This window comes from Typopeltis vanoorti, chromosome 1 (assembly GCF_054136105.1).
Source record: "Typopeltis vanoorti isolate ZY-2024b chromosome 1, IOZ_Tvanoo_1.0, whole genome shotgun sequence".
Classification (NCBI taxonomy): Eukaryota; Metazoa; Arthropoda; class Arachnida; order Uropygi; family Thelyphonidae; genus Typopeltis; species Typopeltis vanoorti.
The window spans coordinates 141,557,256-141,576,846 of record NC_143549.1 but is presented as its reverse complement, the minus strand read 5'-3'; the positions used below and the strand labels follow the sequence as shown (position 1 = coordinate 141,576,846).

At 34.5% G+C, this 19,591-nt stretch overlaps 1 protein-coding gene across 1 annotated transcript in view; it reads left to right on the top strand.

Annotated features, from left to right (window-relative positions):
• LOC150110489 (phosphatidylinositol 4,5-bisphosphate 3-kinase catalytic subunit alpha isoform-like) overlaps positions 1-18,648 on the top strand; it is a 329,148-nt gene extending 310,500 nt beyond the window's left edge. The window contains exons 18-19 of the mRNA XM_090394138.1: positions 2,712-2,863; positions 16,498-18,648. Coding sequence (XP_090250264.1) covers positions 2,712-2,863; positions 16,498-16,759 — 414 coding nt within the window. The 3' untranslated portion in view covers positions 16,760-18,648. The remainder of the gene's footprint in view (positions 1-2,711; positions 2,864-16,497) is intronic.
• Positions 18,649-19,591: the final 943 nt, after the last annotated feature.

The window sequence follows — 19,591 nt, the reverse complement described above, 5'->3', positions numbered from 1 at the left end:
TAACAAGGGCTATCCCTGGAGGTTGCGAGAGGGTGAGGAGTGATTTCTTTGCATGGAGGGTAGTTGAACTGTTCACTGCATTGCCTGATAGAGTGGTGAGAACAAGAACAGTCATTGAGTTCTAGGAGTGGTATGGTGGACTTTGTTTCCTAGGAAGGTCCTTCCACAATGAATCTCTTGACTCCATGGAGGCCTGAATAATAATAATAATAGAATTCTGAAATGGCTTGAAAAATGCCATGTTTGGTCTAGAGTGAGGTTTCTGGATTATCTGACTCTTGGCCTGGTCCTAGTACTAAGGCAATATAGGTTTACATCCAATGTGAAAAAGTCATCGGAAACCTGAAATGTGAAAAAACAGCTGTAGTAAACAATGTCATCATGTGTAAACTGAAATATCAGTTTACATATGATGTCTGGTTGGCTGAGTGATTAGCATTTCCACTCTCCAGCCAAAAGGCTGAGGGTTTGAATCCTGCCATGGACATGGATGTTTGTGATTGTCTTTGAAAATACTAGTGATGGTGGTGGTGGGTGGTAGATGGCGTTGGTGTACTTGCCATTCGTTGTGGTAGGTGGATTGAGTGGTGGAGACAGAGTTGTAGAGTAGGTGCCCGTCCTCAATGAGTCTTTTTTGACTTCCTGGAGGTGTCGCATAATAATAATAATGTCAAAAATCAAGTTATGCAAAGATACATAAAAAAAAGGCCCAGAAAAATGAAATCTGGAAAGGAAAATCAACAAAGTAGCAGCTGTAGACGTTGTTTATATTATGAATGATGTGTTATGAAGATTTCCATTAAATAGCTATTCTGTGAACTAGAATTTAATCTCATTTAAGAGGCAGAAGATTGTTTCCATAGAAAACTTTCATACCTGCTATAGGATCACACAAATTATTTTAAATTAAACTGTTGCTGAATTCATATTCAAAATATATTCAGAGTTTAAAACACTACAAATATATCTAACTGCTATTTGTTTAGGCTTGGAGGAGTGAGTAAATGGCTAAATATAAATTTGGCTAGTTTTCAATATTTATTCTAAAATCTGCAAAAAATGAAAAAAAAATATATTGTTTTTAAACTTATATGAAACCTCTATAAACTTTAAAGAAAGTTACTTATCCAGTGATACTCCAAAAACGCAAAGAGTATTTTCTTGGCTTATTCAACTGAAGTAAAGTTAGCCAGCCTGTGGTGGAGTTAAAAAAAATGTTAAAACAATTAAAAATGCTTGCTTGATTTCCTCCTAGTTGTTGACCATTTATGCATACAGAATTTATTGGTGAATGCAAAAATGTTGTGTAGTTCATGATGGGATGCTAATTTCCTGTGGTTTAGAAGGGAGTAAAGGCTTTGTATATATTGTGTTCTGTTACTTGGGGATTAGTCATTATTTCACCAAAATTTATATGGCACTCCTGTATCTGAGAATTTTTTGTTGCCTATCAAAAGAACTAGTTTTGGTACCATTGAAAGGTCTGCTATGGTGTATTTACATTTTTGGTATGCCACCATCTTTATAAATAATTTCTAATTGATCATTAAAATATTAATTATTGTATATAATCACACATCTGAAACTTTAAAAGAATAATTATTATTCAGTTTCAGCCTTTAATTGCTACAAATTTACTACTGTCTTAGACTAGTTATATTGTTAATAGAGTTTCAATTAATGTTCTTTCGTGTGTGGGGGGAGGGGGGGGAGTCTGTTTTCTTATCTTCTATGTATGCAGTTAGTCAACTCTTAGAAATATCCAGTAATGGAAGGGAGAGGTTGCAGATGATGCAAATTCCTCAGAAACACTTAACATTATCCCATTTTCCCACTGCATGTTAGACTCAGTGGCCTGTCATAGCCTAGTAACTTTTTCTTGAAACCTAATTAATGTTTCAATAGAGCTATTAATCCTATCTGCATAGTGTATTATGACTGTCATTGCATGTTTTGTGGAACAAGGAGGGGGGGGGACCCTACCAACTTCTGAGATCCACTAATTTACCTTCATTTGAAAAGCCCTAATAAAGGTTCGTCATGCTCCAGATGGGATTCAGATGACATTATCGATACCATCTGAGCTATATCTGATAACGAGCACCATAATTGCTACTAAAGCAATTTTTATATCATCTCTCATCTCAAGATAAATATCATGGATATTCCAAGGTTGAAAATCATTATGTTGTAATTCTAACTCTTGCTGCCTGCTACATAAGTACTGTGGACAGCAAACTATTAGAATTAAAGTTGGGCTGTGTTCTGGAGAAACATAGTTTGTTATACCACTTCAATCTTATATATGGTGGTGTAACATCTCACCTAGTTATGTGATATCTAATGTTTGTTTTTCTTGACACATATGGCATACTGGAGTGTATATCAATGATCAAAGTGCATAATTTCTTCAATGGTATGTGTTTCACTGTGCTATTTGAAACAGCTGTAATCTTATTGATTTCAATAGTTTTAATAGTACTTATAATTTGAAGCATGAATAAAATTCATAAAACGAGGACTGATCTTAAGAAATCATTTTATTTTGAAGTTACTGTAAATAAGGTGTCATTATACTCAGTAACTACTAAACTACATGTTGTTAAAGAGTGTGCATCATTGTGAAAATATATGTTAGTTAAATTAAAATTAAGTTGAATTAAATTGTAGTGCATATATTAATGTAATCTGAATTTGTTTGGATTTGACAGATTTTTCACATTGATTTTGGCCACTTTCTGGGACATTTCAAGAAAAAATTTGGAATCAACAGAGAAAGGGTGCCATTTGTTCTTACAGAAGATTTTCTTTATGTCATAGGAAAAGGGGCAGAAAATCCAAAAAAGAGCAAAGAGTTTGAAATGTGAGTATATATATTTGTGTGTGTGAGAGAGAGAAAGAGACCACTTTTATTAGTCCATGTCTGAAATGACCTCAAAGTATCAAGATAATTTGTCTCATTTTTTCTTTGATGAAGCCTCATCAGGTTGAGATTACACTAGATTATGATATTAGTTGAGATTAGTTACTAGGTTAAGCTATTTGTTCATTTTACAAAGATGTTTGTGGAGTATGTATACCTGTTGCTCAAAACACCATAGTTGTAATATAGATTGGAGTTCAAGAGAATGATGATGTCTTAGACATCTTTGCACATAAAGTAAGCATAATCTTCTGGATCTTCTTCTTCTGCAGCTTCTCCCACTTAAGTGGGGTCACTGTTGATAATGAGTCTCCTCCACACCTTCCTGTCTTGGGCTGTTACCACATCCAAGTTCTTCATCCCCAAGTCCTCTTCTACCAGCTCCCTCCATCTCTTCTTTGGCCGCCCACGCTTCCACCTTCCTTGCACATCCATCTGCATGACCCTTCCCACATATTCGTCCTCCCTCCTCATCACATGACCAAACCATCTCAACCTTGCCTCCTGTATTTTCGCTCCTAAGTTCGTAACTTTCACTGTTCCCCTGACATAGTCATTTCTCAGACAATCCTTTCTGGTCACACCGCACATCCACCTAAGCATTCTCATCTCTGCTACTTCCATCCTGCTGATATTATTTTTCCTCAGGGCCACAGTTTCTATAGCATATGTCATAGCTGGCCTCACTACTGTCCTATAGATTTTGCCTTTCATATTGATCGGCACCCTCTTATCGCATAACACTCCAGCCATCTCCCTCCAGTTCCTCCAACCCGCTTGTATCCTGCATCCCACTTCCTTCTCAGCTCCTCCATCTTCTTCCGCTGTTGAACCTAAGTATCTAAAGTCTCTCACCTTCCTGATGACATTTCCTTCCAGCTCCAGATCTGTCTCCTGTCCGCCGCCCACTGTGCAACACATATACTCTGTCTTACTTCTGCTCAGTCTCATACCTCTCTCTTCCAGTACTTTTCTCCATCTTTCCAGTTTAATTCCCACTTCTTCTCTTGAATCTGTACAGAGCAAGATGTCATCTGCATACAACATTGTCCAAGGCGCATCTTCTCTCACCTCCTCTGTTACCACCTCCATCACAATATTAAACAGAAACGGACTTAATGCTGACCCTTGATGCAAGCCAACTGTTACTTGAAAACTTTGTCTGTCCCAGACAGGTCTGAACACTTGTCTTCACATTTCTGTACATTTCCCGCAACAACCTGACATATTTCTCCGGCACCTTCTTCTCCTTCAGACACCTCCAGACTTCTTGCCTTGGCACTCTATCGTATGCTTTCTCATCATCATCATACGTATCAAGGATTTAGGCCTAGTATGGCCTGTTCCGGCCTTAGAATGAATCGTTTAAGAGGACGTCCTGGTTTTCTTTTTCCTAATGGCTTGTACTTTAAGGCTTGTTTTGGTAATCTTTCTGTTTTCATTCTTTGAACGTGTTCCATCCATCTATGTTTATATTTTTTAATTTTTTTCAATTACTGGTTCTTGGTTTAATTCTTTCATAATATCTTCGTTTCTTTTGTGATCAAATAGGGTATACTTCGCAGTTTTTCTCATAAACTTCATTTCTGCTGTTGTTAATCTTTGTTTGTCTTTTTGTTTTATTGTCCAGATTTCGCTTCCATACATTAAGACCGGTAGGGCTAATGTATTGTATACTTTTAGCCTGCTTTGTTTTTGATCTAGGTTTGGTTTAAATATAGCATTAATTACTCCTGTTATTTTTAAATATTTTGCAATTTTTATGTTTATATCTTTTTCATTTTCATAAGTGATCATACATCCTAGGTAGTTAAATGAATTCACCTGTTCTAAGATCTTGTTTTCTAATACTATTTTAGTTCTTGCTGGATCTTGTCCTTTAAAGGCCATAGTTTTTGATTTTTCCGTTGATATTATCATACCATAATCTTTGGATATCTCATTTAGATTTAAAATAGCTTTCTGTAAGTTATCTTCAGAATTTGTAATTGTTTAAGTTAACTGTAGGTGAAAGTTTAATTCCTTGATGTAAATTTTTACTTCATTTTATTATTATTTCATTTAAGTAGATATTAAAAAGAGTTGCTGAGAGGGGACATCCCTGTCGGACCCCTTGGTTTATCTCTATTGTATATGATAGCTCATGATTTAATCTTATTTGTATTTGATTATTTTCATATATACTTGTGACAGCTTTTAGGATATTATTTGGTATTTGTCTTTCTTTTAATATGTTAAATAATATGTTTCTTTTAACTTTGTCAAATGCTTTTTCAAAGTCAATAAATGCAATATGTGTTTCTAAATTATATTCTCTTCTTTTCTCTATTATTAATTTTAGGCAGAAGGCTGGGTCTATACATGATCGTCCTTTTCTAAATCCATTTTGTACCTCTAGAATAAAGTTTTCGGAATATTTCATTAGTTTGTTATTTAAGATTCTGCTGTATATTTTGTAACATGAATTTAGTATACTGATACCTCTATAGTTTTTAGGGTCATCTCTATTACCTTTCTTAAAGATAGGAATCACAATTGCTTTTTTCCATTCTATTGGGGGGATACCAGTTGAGTAAATTTTATTTAAAAATAATAAGAGTCTTTTTTTGAATCTTGTTCCTGCGTATTTATATAGTTCTGAACCTACCTTATCTTCTCCAGGTGATTTTCCTTTTCTTGTTTCTTTCAGGCTGATTTCTAATTCTTCTTCAGTTATTTCCTTTTCATTTTTGTTAATTGTTTGCCAGTTGTTTGTCTTTTTTAAAATATTTGTCTGTCCACAGTTCTGTGTAGTAATTTAGAAATTCTTCTAATTTCAATTCAGTGTTTAATTTTATGTTTTCTTTGGTATCTGCATTTAGGTGTTTCAAAATCTTATATACATTGGGTCTTATTTTATATAAATCATGTTCTAAATTAGAAACAAATTTATTCCATGATTCTCTATGTCTTTTTCTGACTTCTCTTTTAGCTATGGCTCTTATTCTTTTATATTCTATTTCATCTTCTAATCTTTTACTGCTTAACCATTTGTGATAGGCTTCTTTTTTCTTTTTGATTATTTCTTTGATTGTATCATCCCAGATCTTCAGTTTTTTCTTTTATTGAATTTTTTGGTCTTTCCTAAGCTTTCATTTGCTGCTGCATTTAGTATCGTTTTTATATTAAGCCATTCTATTTCTATTTCTTCATTTTGTTTTATTTTATCTAGATACTGGTTAATTCTTTGTTCATATAGCCATTGTACATTTGTGTCATTCAATAGTATAGTTTTATAAACAAATGTTTCAATTTATCTTTCTGTTCTTGTTACTTGTAGCCATTTAGGTGGTAATCTTAATTTTATTTTAACAAGGAAGTGGTCACTGCTTATTTCATATCCTCTGTGAACTCTAACATCTAGTGAAAATTTTGATGTCTTTTCATTTAATATGAAGTAATCTAATATTGATTTCCATCCTCTTGCTGCCCAAGTATATTTATGTATGTCTTTATGTTTATAGAAGGAATTCATTATTTTTAGGTTATTATAAACTACAAAGTCAATCAATTTTTTACCATTCCTTCTTGCCTTGGCACTCTATCGTATGCTTTCTCCAGATCAATAAATGCCAGATGTATCTCCCTTTGTTTCTCTCGATACTTTTCCATCATCTGCTGTAACCCAAAGATAGCATCTGTTGTTGATCTACCAGGCATGAAGCCAAATTGTTCCTTTGCAATCTCCACCTCCTTCCTCAATCTACCATCAAGAACCCTTTCTAGGATTTTCATTGTATGGGACATCAACTTTATTCCTCTGTAATTTTTACAGTCTTGTGCATCCCCTTTACCCTTGTAGATGGGGACAAGAGTACTCTCCCTCCATTCCTCGGGTATAATTTCCTGTTGGCAAACTTTCATGAACAGGTCCCACAGCAGGTCAATTCCCTCTTCCCCCAGTGCCTTCCATGCCTCCACTGGAATTCTGTTGGGGCCCACCGATTTTCCATTCCTCATCCTCTTCATGGCCTCCGTCACTTCCACTCTACTGATGTTCTGCACCATCCCCTCAGAAGGCTGCCCATCTCCTCTGTGAGTCCTTCTTCTATCCTAGTATCCAGAAGCATAATCTTCTGGATACTAAGCAAATAAACATTAACATCAAAATTTCCTGTGTTGGTTAAAACAGTGATAGTATGTTGTTTGTCATGATGATGATGATTGTTGTTTTTAATCAGGTATATTCAGTTTAGCAATATGGAAAAGAATCTCTAAGACTATCTGACAGAACTGTTTATTTCATTTTTCTGTATAATAATAATAATAAGGTACTTCAAGAAAAAAATCAGAAATTCTGTTATAACGTGATAGGATATTCAAATTGAAGTTACGTCTGCTTCTTTGACAGATGATGAAGCACCTTGTATGTCCTAATGTTTGATAGTTTTCATCTCGAAGCTTAGCTTCTGTAGGCTATGCACAAACATTACTTTTTATCTTATTTACTGGTAACCTCAATATGATGAAAGTCGGATAAAATAATTGTAGTTATCTATTAAGCCTGTAATAATAATATTATTAAATGAGTAACTTGACTCTAACTCTCCTTAAAAACTTGAACAGTCATATTGTGCATGTGTTTGAGCAATCACATCTATATAAAGAAAGCTTAAAACATATTAAGTGCATTTGTATCATCCAACAGCAGTATCAAAAATCCTCATAATTTGAATCACATTCCAGATTCCATACTACTCTGTTAAAGGATAATGAAATGCTTATTAGATTATGAATTTCTGATTAAAATATCAATAACTGTTCATCACACACTAAGATCAAATAGAATTAACCATAGTCAAAATAATGAGTGGAATAAGTTCATATTTGTTAAATTAATGAATTTAATGCATATTCTGGATTTGTTGCATTTCAAAGTTTCTGCCTTTTTCCATTGTCTTAGTATTTTTATCACTGATTTTCATACCAAATCTATTACAATAGTTATTCAATTTAGTCAGGCAATCTTGCAGGCTTGTGCTGGATTTATTTAGAGGGTATAACATCTGTATAAAGTAAAGAGCTGAGATTGAGATTAATATCTCCAATTTTGGCATCAGGTTTAACATCACTTTTTTTCATAATGTGATCCCTGTAGATGATGAATAAAATAGGGGATAATATACATCCTTGTCTCACACTTGATTTAACATCAAATCATCTTTCAATACCTCCTTCAGTTTCGACTCTGACTTAAAACTCAAATATAAACTAAGTATTGCTTAATATAATGTCCCATTTACACCATATAACTGTAATGTTTTGAACAGCTTTTCTCTTGATGCTTTGGTATATACCTTTTCCTGATCTACAAAAATTAAATACTGACTCTTGTTATATTCTCATGATTTCTGCACTATTTAAGTGAAAATTTCATTCTGACAACCTTTATTTGACTTGAATCCAGCTTCTCTTCCACAAATTTTTCTTAGCTGCTTCTCAAGCAGCTAATACAATACTTGCATAAATCTTACCAGGAACACTCAATAGGAAAATTCACCTATAATTCCACATTCAGTTTTATTTCCCTTTTTATAGATGGGCACTAAGCAAGATCTATTCCATTCATCTAAAATTTGATCCTCTGACTTGGCCTTCTGAATTGTACAGTGTGGCCACTGTATAACTTTTTTATACCTCCATATTTGAGCACTTCTGGTTAAATATCATCTACTCCAGCTGCCTTTCCATATTTCAGGTTGTTTATGCCTTTATCTACTTCAAGTATTGATTTGCATTCCTGTTGAGTATTCTCTACCACCATGCTGTCACTGCTTGCTTCATTTATCAATCTCTCAAAGTAATTGAGAGATTAGAATATCTTTATCTTCAGTTTTCATATCACTTATCATCTATGATTCATTTTACAATATGCTTTCCTTCATTTGTAAACTTTTTCAATACCCTCCAGAATATTTTATAATCTTCCTGATACTTATTTTCTATGTTCTTACTAGAGTCTTCCCATGACTTTTGTTTAGTTAGTTTTACACGGTTCTTTGCTTTCTTCCATTTTTCTCTGTAGTCTCTAAGATCACCAGCTGGCTTACTTGCCAGGAACTTTTAATATACTTTCTTCTTTTCCTTGCCTGCTCTTTAACTTCTTCAGTCCATCATGGAGTACTGATATTTTTATCCTTGCTGACAACCTGTCTGGTTGGATCAGTCAATGTTTTCTTCAGGGTTTGCCAGTGAATCTCCAAGATTTGGTTCTTTTTTTTTTTTCATTCTCTTTCATTTTTTTCTTCAATAATATGTGTATATTGGTCTACAGTTCACCTCTGAAAGCTGCTCAACTTTGATTCCCTTTAAAACTTTCTTACCCACTCTTCAATATGATATTCAATTTTATCCTGCTGAAAACTAGATGGTGATCACTTCCTATTTCAAATCCTCTATATACTGTTGTCCGGAACTAGTGGGGGAAAACATTGCTATCAACAATATTCTTGCAAATGAAGTGTCATATCTTCCTCCAGTTGATCAAAGTGACCATGAAATGATCACTTAAGTGGTGGTGGCCAACCATATCAGGACTTTTATGAGAAAGGGTTATATGTGCAACTATAAGGCAGGTGATTATGACAAACTCAGGAGGCATCATGTAGTGATATCGTGGAATGAAGAATTGGATGAGAAGGAAATTAGTGATGCTTGGCCTCTACTCCGGAAGTATCTGGCATAGGCAATGACTGAGTGTATTCCACAGGTCAAGAGATTAAATAATAGGTAGGAAACTAGTGAGGACAAGGATTGTATTACTGAAGAGGTGGAGCATGCAATCTAGAAGAAAAAAGCATTGTGGAGGCAGCACCAGATGAGTGGAGTTAATTAGTTACATGAGGAGTACAAAAAGCATGCGAGGAAGGTGACTCACTTGGTGAGGGGTACCTAAAGTGCGATATGAGCAGCAGTTAGCAAATGACTGAAAGAAACCTTAGAGGGTTTTCAATATGCGACCAGTAGAAGGAAGAATGATTATGGGAAGGTGATGTTGGTCAGTGATAATGGGAGAATGATTAACACTGAAGAGGATATAGTAGAAGTATTTAATGAGCAGTTCATTATAGTATTCCATCCTGTAATTGTAACATAATGCAGAACTTGAGAGCAGTGGGAATTGGGGAGGGGCAAACAGTGATAGTGAGTGAGCAGAAGGTATATGAGGAATTGAGTAAACTTGGTGTCAACAAGGCCATGGGACTTGATGGTATATCACTTTGTGTCTTGAGGGAATATTCCAGGCAGTTAACAGCTTTAACTTACATTTCTAACACGAGTCTTATATTAGCCCAAGTTCTAAATGCATGGAAAGATAGCAAAATTGTTCTGCTTCATGAAGGAGATTATAAGACTAAGGCTTTGAATTATAGGCCACTCAGCTTGTCTGGAGTTGTGGTCAAGGTGTTGGAGAAACTGGTGAGGACAAGGATTCAGAAATGAATTGACACCAGCAGAATTCTCTTTAATGGATAGCATGGGTTTGCTAAAGGAAGATTGTGTTTTAGCAATCTTCTTACTTATTATAACAAGGTGACGAATACATTGGACAAGGGGAATGCATATACAATAGCATATTTAGATTTTTCAAGGGCTTTCAATTGAGTGCCACATGACAAACTTGTAGTTAAATTGGAACAGATGGGATTGGATGGTAGATTACTGCACTGGATTGGAGATGGGTGCCTGATGGTATCAGCAGGTTGTGTATGGGGGGGGGGTGATATCCCAGAAGAGGAAGTCACTAGTGGTGCCCCAGGGATCATCTGTTTTGGGGCCATTGTTGTTTAATTTGTATGTAAATGACATTCAAAAGGGCTCAAATGGTGATATACAGTTGTTTACAGATGATGCAAAGTTGGAAAGAGTTATGAGAAGTGGAGAAGATGTTTACAAGAGGACCTAAATAGACTGTCTGAATAGGCATGTGGGGGTGGGATGTCAGTTTAAGGTAGCAAGTGTAAAGTTTTAAAATTGGGAAGCAAAGATGGAATGCAGAGTATAGGATTGGTGGGAATATTTTAGAGGAGGTGGAGAAGATGAAAGATATGGTGGTGATCGTGAATAGGGGCTTGAAATTTCATGGGCATTTTGCTAAAATTGTGAGGACAACGCAGCAAATTATGGGAATGATGCAGAAAACACTGATGTGCAGAAATAAGGATGTTTTGATTCCATGTACAGGACTTTGATCAGGCTACATACGACTGTGCATAGATTTGTCATCTGGCTTTCAGAAAGATGATTTGTTAGAGAGGGTTCAGAGACAATTGATTAAGTTGGTTTCTGGTCTCTGGAATGTGGAATATGAGGGCAGATTGAGAGAATGCAAATTACAGAGCCTGGTGGGTAGAGGGAAGACATGATCACGATGTATAAGTTGGTAAGGGATAATTACCAGATTAACATGAATGAGATTTTTCATGGAATATCTGGAGACGGGGAGAACAAGAGGCCATCCCTCGAATCTGTATAAGATGTGTTTGAGCAAGGGGGATGAGGAGTAAATTGTTTGCATGGAGAGTAGTGGGTGATTGGAATGCATTGGGTGAGAGTGAAATAAGGTGTTGTACCACCTTACCCCAGTCCTGAAGATACTTTCAGGCGCAAACTTTGTTTGCTCACACTTGGATAAAGGATTAAACTAAACTTATTATACTCTAACCAAGTGAAAAATAAACTTTCAACATGGGTGAGAGTGAGGTGAGCATAGAAACAGTGAATGCATTTAAGTCACGGTATAATGAGCTGTGCACGTGAGAGTGGGACCTCTGTGATGAGTCTCTTGACTCCATAGAGGTCTGTTGATAATAACAATAACTTAGTCAACATAACTGTTCTTTCATAAACATTAAAGATAAACATTTCAATGCATATTAGATCAAGCATATAAAGTTTATGTAAATAATAGATAGAGGTGTTTATTAATTTGAACATGTATATTTCTTCTTGGAGGCATTTGAACTTTGGTGCTGGAGAGGAAAGATGAGAATTAGTTGAATAGAAAGTAAGACTAATGAAGAAGTTCTAAACATGGTTCAGAAAGAACACTTAGTACTGAATGACATCAATAAGAGAGAGAGAGAGAGAGAGGGAAAAAAAAAGCCTAATTGGACACCACCTAAGGCATGGCAGGCTGCTTACAAAAGTAATGGAGAGGATAGTAGAAAGAAAGAAGCCAAGAAGCAGACGAAGAATCACCTATGTAAACAACTTAACAATAATGATCAGAGCTAAAAGTTATGAAGAAATAAAAAGAAAAGCACATGATATGATGCTATGGCATACCGCTACCAACAACTAGTCTTCAGATTGACACACCTAAGAAAAGAATATTTTTCTGAGGAAATACATGGAACTTTTTTTTATCAGCTCTTCAGTAAACAGGGTGATGGTGGTCTCACACCAGGCAGTGAAGTTTATTTACCTCCAACTACATTTACAGACATTCATACTATAGTGAGAATTGAATCCCCAACTTATTGATACAAGAGTGGGGATGCTATCCACTGAGCCCCAAACATGCTGACAAATACAAGTCATTCCTGAAGTTTATATAACTGAAGGTATTCATTCCAGTTAAGGTTAATACTTGTTACATAATGCTTCACCAAATTATGCAAAATTCTGCTTGCCATGTTAAAAATATTCACCCGAGGTCCCCAGTTTTTTAATATGACCCAATAAGTCATATGAGTTCCATAAACTGCTCGGTGGTGCTGCATCTATGTTTTATAAAGTTAAAAGATTTTGTTTACAAATTTATTTTTTATTAAATAAAAAAATATTCTGTTTTGTCGGATCAGCAGCTGGCAAAATCTACTTGCCACAGACAAGTTGGTAAGCATATTTGTCGAGCTCTGTTCATATCTTTATGACTTAATAAAATAAATTCCTCTACAGAAGTGGAGGACTTCAGATTTTTTTTACACAGTATCCAGTGGCTAGTGGGAACTGCTGCTCAGCATTTGGAGACTTCTCATGCTAAAGGAGCCATATAATCTATGTGTAAAGAAATGTGTTTAATAATTTAATGAATGGCTTCTTTATTAACTGCACATATTTAAATATATTTAGTGATTGTGTCAATCAATGAAGAAGAAATCTGTTCCGTTGTATAATTGATATATTTCAGCAAATTACATAATTTCAGCCCTTGGTTCCTGTTCAGTGTTGTTTCTTGATCTCACAGGTCTTGAGACACACACATACCTAGTCCAATCTAAGTTATTTTATTGTGTTCCATGTCACTCAGAAATATCACTATATACAAAAATGCTCTACTTTGTACAGTATTTTATAAACTCCTAGATACTTCCCAAATGAATGTTTATCTTTTGATGTTCATGTAAAAATTCATAATCTAAAGTAAACAGGCCAACCCATGGAAATGAAAAAGATAAGCATTGTTGGAACAGAATAGAGATGTCAACTTAACAGCATGCCTCAAATCCAGATTTACAACAAAGTGAAATAATCACTATACCAATAAATTGATACAATTATCCAGAAAGAATTTCAGTGACTGAATATATCTTTGTATGTTAGACCTCATTTACTCATAAATACATATAAAAAGATGATGAGTTTGGACATGATGTGCACAAATTCAGTTGTTTTAAATTGATTTATGTGAGCTAGTCTTTTAGTAAACTGGCCCATCTGTGGTCCTGAAGGTACCATGAAAATATAAAATAAATTAATGGTTCACTTCATTAATGCTTTACAAAAGCAGATATTATTATTATTATGTGACACTTACAGGGAGTCCAAAGACTCATCAAGGGAGAGTGTGTGCCAACAGCATCGAACACTTGATCCCTTCCAACTACTAACCACATTCAAACCTGCTTAACTTTTTGCATGAGCCATGAGTAGCAGAGGCTCTACCAGTTGACCAACCTTTGCTGGCAATATCTGTATGTTTCTTCCATTCCACAAGCTGTGAAAATTCTGGCTTCATACAAACTTAATGTTGACATTTAGATTTGTGCCAAAGCATAATTTCGGCAACTTGTATTTTGAATAGTTGTATAAATTGCATACTACATTCAGACATAGCATGCATAACTAAAAAAAAAAAATTTTTTTAAAAAGTATCCCTTTTTTTTACAATATCATTGGCTCTTTACCCAAAATTCTAGTGCATTACTGAAGTGTTATAAAACTAACATATGAAGAATAAAAATAGGAGAAAATTTGGACATACCTGTTTTTTTGGATGTTGTTTTCTGGCGATGTGCCTTCATATGCTGTTAAGCTGTTACAGGAAGGGGTTTTTTGGGGGATGTGAGGGAATTATATGAAAAATACTGGGTTTTTAATATATGTATAATATTATTATTAAGGGTGGGTAGAAAGCATTTTTTTTAAGGAGTGGGGAAGGATCTGAGGATGGAAATTATTTTTTTGGGGAAGAGGAGGGATTTAAGTGACAAAATTGGGGTTGAGAGTGGAATTTTCCCAGAAATAATACCCATAATATGTAGATATTTCATCTTAAGACATCATCAGTACGGTTATTACAAACAATACTAGTAGTTACATTCAAAGGAACAGTTAGTGCACATGCTTACATTAGGGGTCCCTCTATCTAGCATGTGCACTAACCTGTTCCTTTGAATGTCATTCCTAGTATTGTTTGTAATAACTGTACTGATGATATCTTAAGATACTTAGGATGAAATGTCTACATATTATTAAAATTTAATACTGTGGTATATGTGTGAATTTTTAGTTATGAATACTCACAGGTTTCACTATATAATAGAATAATATAACATGCATGTCTTGACAGTTCCAGTCTCTGAATTATACTCATATTGCTCATGTTTGTTATACATATATATATATATATATTTTTTTTTTCTTATCTCTCAACTTTCAAGTCATATGTTTTTAAAGGACATCATCATCATCATCATCATCAAATTCCTGCCATGTACCCTCAAGGGGTGTACAGGATATGACAGTACTACATGAAAAAATTACATCATTACTAACTTCCTATCTACAATTTTCCTCCAAATCAGTCTGTTACTTGTCAAGACTCCAACATTATCAGATCTTATATTTCTATCGTCTAAGGCACTTTGTACCGTATCAATCCACCTATATCTTGGTCTTCCTCTGGGTCGTTTTCCTGCCAACCTGGCAGAGAACACTTGTTTTGCTAATCTTTCCTCTCCCATTCTATTTAAGTGACCATACCATCTGAGATTAGCTCTGCTAACGCATTCCTGGATGCTGACAATGTCAAGTTCTTTCCTAATATCCTCATTTTCAATATGATATTGCCATTGATGCAATCTGTTCACGCCTCTAATCTTTCTCAGGACTCTCATATCTGCGGTCTCTAGTCTTTGGTCAAGTGTTTTACTTCTGACCCAGCTCTCAGATCCATAAGTTAAAATTGGTTTGAACACAGTCTTGTATACAGTTAATTTAGTGTTCCGACTAATTTCTTTCTTATTCCATATGAATTTATTCAATTGACTTCCCACAATACCAGCTTTGCTAATTCTGTTGTCTATTTCTATATTTAGTTTACCATATTCAGTAAAAATTGTGCCTAAGTAGCTGAAATGTTTTACTTGTTCCACAGGTTCTCCATTCACAACACAGTTGACATTTTCAATGATTCTGCCTATTTTCATTGTCTTTGTCTTTTTATTGCTGACCTTCATACCATATCTATTACAACAGCTATTCAATTTAGTCAGAGAATCTTGCAGACTTGTAGCGGATTTATTTAGAAGTATAACATCATCCGCATAAAGCAAAGAGCTGACATTAACATCTCCAATTTTGATATCAGGTTTAATACCACATTCCTTCATAATGTGATCCATATAGATAATGAATAACAGAGGGGATAATGTACATCCTTGTCTCACACCAGATTTAACATTAAACCATCTTCCTGTACTTCCTTCAATTCTAACTGCTGACTCACAACTCAAATAAAGACTAAGTATTGCTTGATATAATGCCCCATTGACACCATATAACTGCAGCGTATTGAATAGCTTCTCTCTTGGCACCTTGTCATATGCCTTTTCCAAATCGACAAAACTTAAATACAGATCTTTGTTATATTCCCATGCTTTCTCGACTATTTGTCGTAAAGTGAAGATCTGATCCTGACAGCCTCTATTTGGCCTGAATCCAGCTTGTTCTTCACCAATTTTTTCTTCTACAATTCTTCTCAACCGTTTCTCAAGTATACTTGCATAGATCTTGCCAGGAACACTCAGTAGGGAAATACCTCTGTAATTCTCACATTCAGTTTTATTTCCCTTTTTATATATGGGTACTATGAGAGCTTAGTACCTTTAAAGGACATATGTGTATGTATTAGAATTTTTGTATCTTTAAAAACAGTATTCTAAACTAATCACAAAAGGTGTTCAAGGAATCAGTATTCATTTTGATATCAACTATATTCAGAAAATTCAAGATTTTTGTTCTAGTAATTTGCTGTTGTAGTAGAATAACATCTTCAGTTTTAATTTAATAAAGATGTATTTTGATAGGTTTCAAGAATTCTGTGGAAAAGCATATTTAATGCTACGTCGGCATGCTAATTTGCTGATTACTCTCTTCACTATGATGCTCTCAACAGGCATTCCTGAACTTCAGTCCATTGATGATATTGGTTACCTAAGAAAAACTCTTCAAGTGGAAAAGACAGAAGAAGAGGCACTAGAATATTTTCAAAATCAATTTTTTGAAGCTTATGGAGGTGCATGGACTACCAAATTAGATTGGTTCTTCCACAGTGTGAAACATCTGTGACCATACATTGCATCTAGCTTATTCTTTGGTGTACAGTATTTCAGACAGTGAATCTGTCAACTTTATGCAATTGTTTAGGACTCACCTAGCCTATGGCTTGAACTGAAATAATTTTTTTCTCATTCCAGGTAACGTTTGAAGCAGTATATGAAATTTCAGATTCATATGCTACTTAGAATAGAGAATTGCCTCTGCAAGTAGTTTTAATATTCACATATAAAGAGAGAGATTTTATAACGAATTCCTTGCAGACTTGTTTGCCAATGAATGACATGTGGCACAGTTCTTTAAGCTGATATTTAATTCTCATGATAAGAATTCATTTCCTGTTGTATGAAATGTTTTTAATTTGAATTTTTCTCCTCATACTGGCTATTTAAGGAATCATGTGGAGAAAAAAAAAACAGATACTTTTTACTGTTTTATCATTATCATAGTATGCAGTGCATACTTGGAGAACCTTGGAAAGGTTTATATCTCCACATCCTTTCCAGGCAGAGAAAACTGATGTGAATTGTTCAGTGATAAAGGATGTATTCTCTAATGAGAACAAATTGTTTGGGCTCTAATAGTTGCCAACATATCGCTGTTGGAATTGGGATCATGTCATATACGTGGGTTTTAAGTTTTTCAATTGTGTGTGTGTTTGTCTGTCTGTCTCCTGTAACATATTTAAGTATGTAATTAGGTAGGTAAATTAAATAAGTTATGCAGCCTCGCAAATTTTACTTAGAATTCGTAAGTGGCTATTAACAAAAACACAGAGGACTAGACTGTTATGAAGTAACATTTCCTCTCCTTGAAAGACTTGAAGTATTCTTTTAACTGCCAGTAATGCTATTCATGAAGGATCAGTTTTTTTTTATGGTTCGTAAAGAACATTGAAAATCTTGCTGTTAAGTATGCAGTAAAAATTCTGCAAAGCAACATATGATATGAAATTTTGACATTGTAACACTTTATTCCTGTTTATCAGTATGGTGGAGCAGAGATAAAATTAAGTTTCATGTGTATAAGCTTCCTAAGTGTTTTATTATATTCAGATTCATTCCAGACATATTAATTTAAGAAATTAGCATGCAAGTTTTCCACAGTATTGTAGACTTGCAGTAATTACTGACACTACTATTTCTTGCATGCAGCAAGAAATAACAGCATTGGTTATGAGGAAACTATTGGCCATCACACTTAAAAATATTCACTCAAAAACATCTAGTAGCTTAGCAGCCAAAAAGAACTACAAGAATAAACTTCCAGTCAGACAAGGATTAAATACTGCCAGAAGTTATACTTACAAAGTCAGCATGTGATAGCAGATCAGAACTCAGTAGGACCGCCACTCCATTTGAAAAATATTCAAATATTTCATCCTTTTATTTGTGCTTTCCATTATGTTTATCATGAATGCATTTATCTTTTTGTAAAGTAAAACATGTGGCTTCATGTAATGTTTTGTTCTTGGAAATTTAGCAACAATCATTCTGAAGGATTTACTGCCATTTTGGGCAATTAAAAAGAAAATAAAAGTGCCTTTTCATGCAAAAAGAAACTAGATATGCTGATGTAAAGGTTTGGTAGTTTAGAAATAAAATTATCAAGAAAATTAGTAAGGCCTTGACAGAAAACAGATTTGTGAAAACAAATGAAAATTTCCCTTTCTTCAGTCTTGAAAGCTATTCATTTAGGCAACACTGAAAGACTACTGATGCACTTTAATGTAGCACTAAACTTCAATTACAGACATACACCATAATTAACATAGCTTTTGTTATATGAGCTGGCACAAATAATAAAAATCACATACATCAAAAGATACTTACTTTGCCTCATTCTGTTCTACATCAGTCCTAAAATTTTTTCTTCTCCATTAATTGTACAATATTTATGTAATGCACCAAATACTAATCTAAATAAAATGTTGATCAGCAGTTTTCTTAAATTTGCTTCAGCAGTTTTATGTAGAATTCAGTGTTTTTGCTGCTGCTTCATCTTTATTAATCTACAAGAAGTAGTGAGTGGAAGGGAAAAGTATTCCTAGTGTTATTGCTTGCTTTGCCAACATAACTTGAATTGATTTGAGGTAGAAGACACTGGAACATGAGAGCCATCACTCTTCTTCTTTCCTGTGTGAAAACTAATAGAATTTGTAAGTTGTTATTTATTTTAAATGAAACAAATTAACTTTAGATACCAGGTATTTCAAATTTGCAAATTGTTTTGTTGGTCCAGTTTTCTACTTATTTGCAACTCATGTTTATTTAAGAATATATCTTGCAGGTTGTGCACATGTGTGTCACTTTTCAAGACACAAGTAGCAGAAAATGAATTTTGTCCCATTTTTATTTTCCTTATTTGAAAGAGGTGAAAATTGGTCTGCAGCATTACTGAACTTTCTTATTCCAGATCACAAGTTTCAGCAAATTTATATGGACACTGGAGTAGCCACCTTTCAAAACTGAAATTAGACTACATAGAGTTTGACTCATTATGAACAGCTGTGACAGTTTCTAACAATGGAGAATATTTGCAAAACGCTGAAAAATATCTACATAAATGCCAGTGTACATTGTTCATTTGAATTCTAAGAAACATATCACAACAGAGGAAAGCTGACCTCTGATTACACAACCTATCAGTTATCCTTACCCTGAAGAAATTTAAAATTCACATGCAGCAAGTTATCATAAAGCTAAATTGAAAGTTCCTTTCTCTTGCATAACAATGCAAGACAAACAGCATGGGGCCAAAGTCATAAAATTGCACCAAATTGTGTTATCCCATCCATCAGATGCAATGTCCTCTAAGACTTCTGTTTTCTAACACTGAAGAATG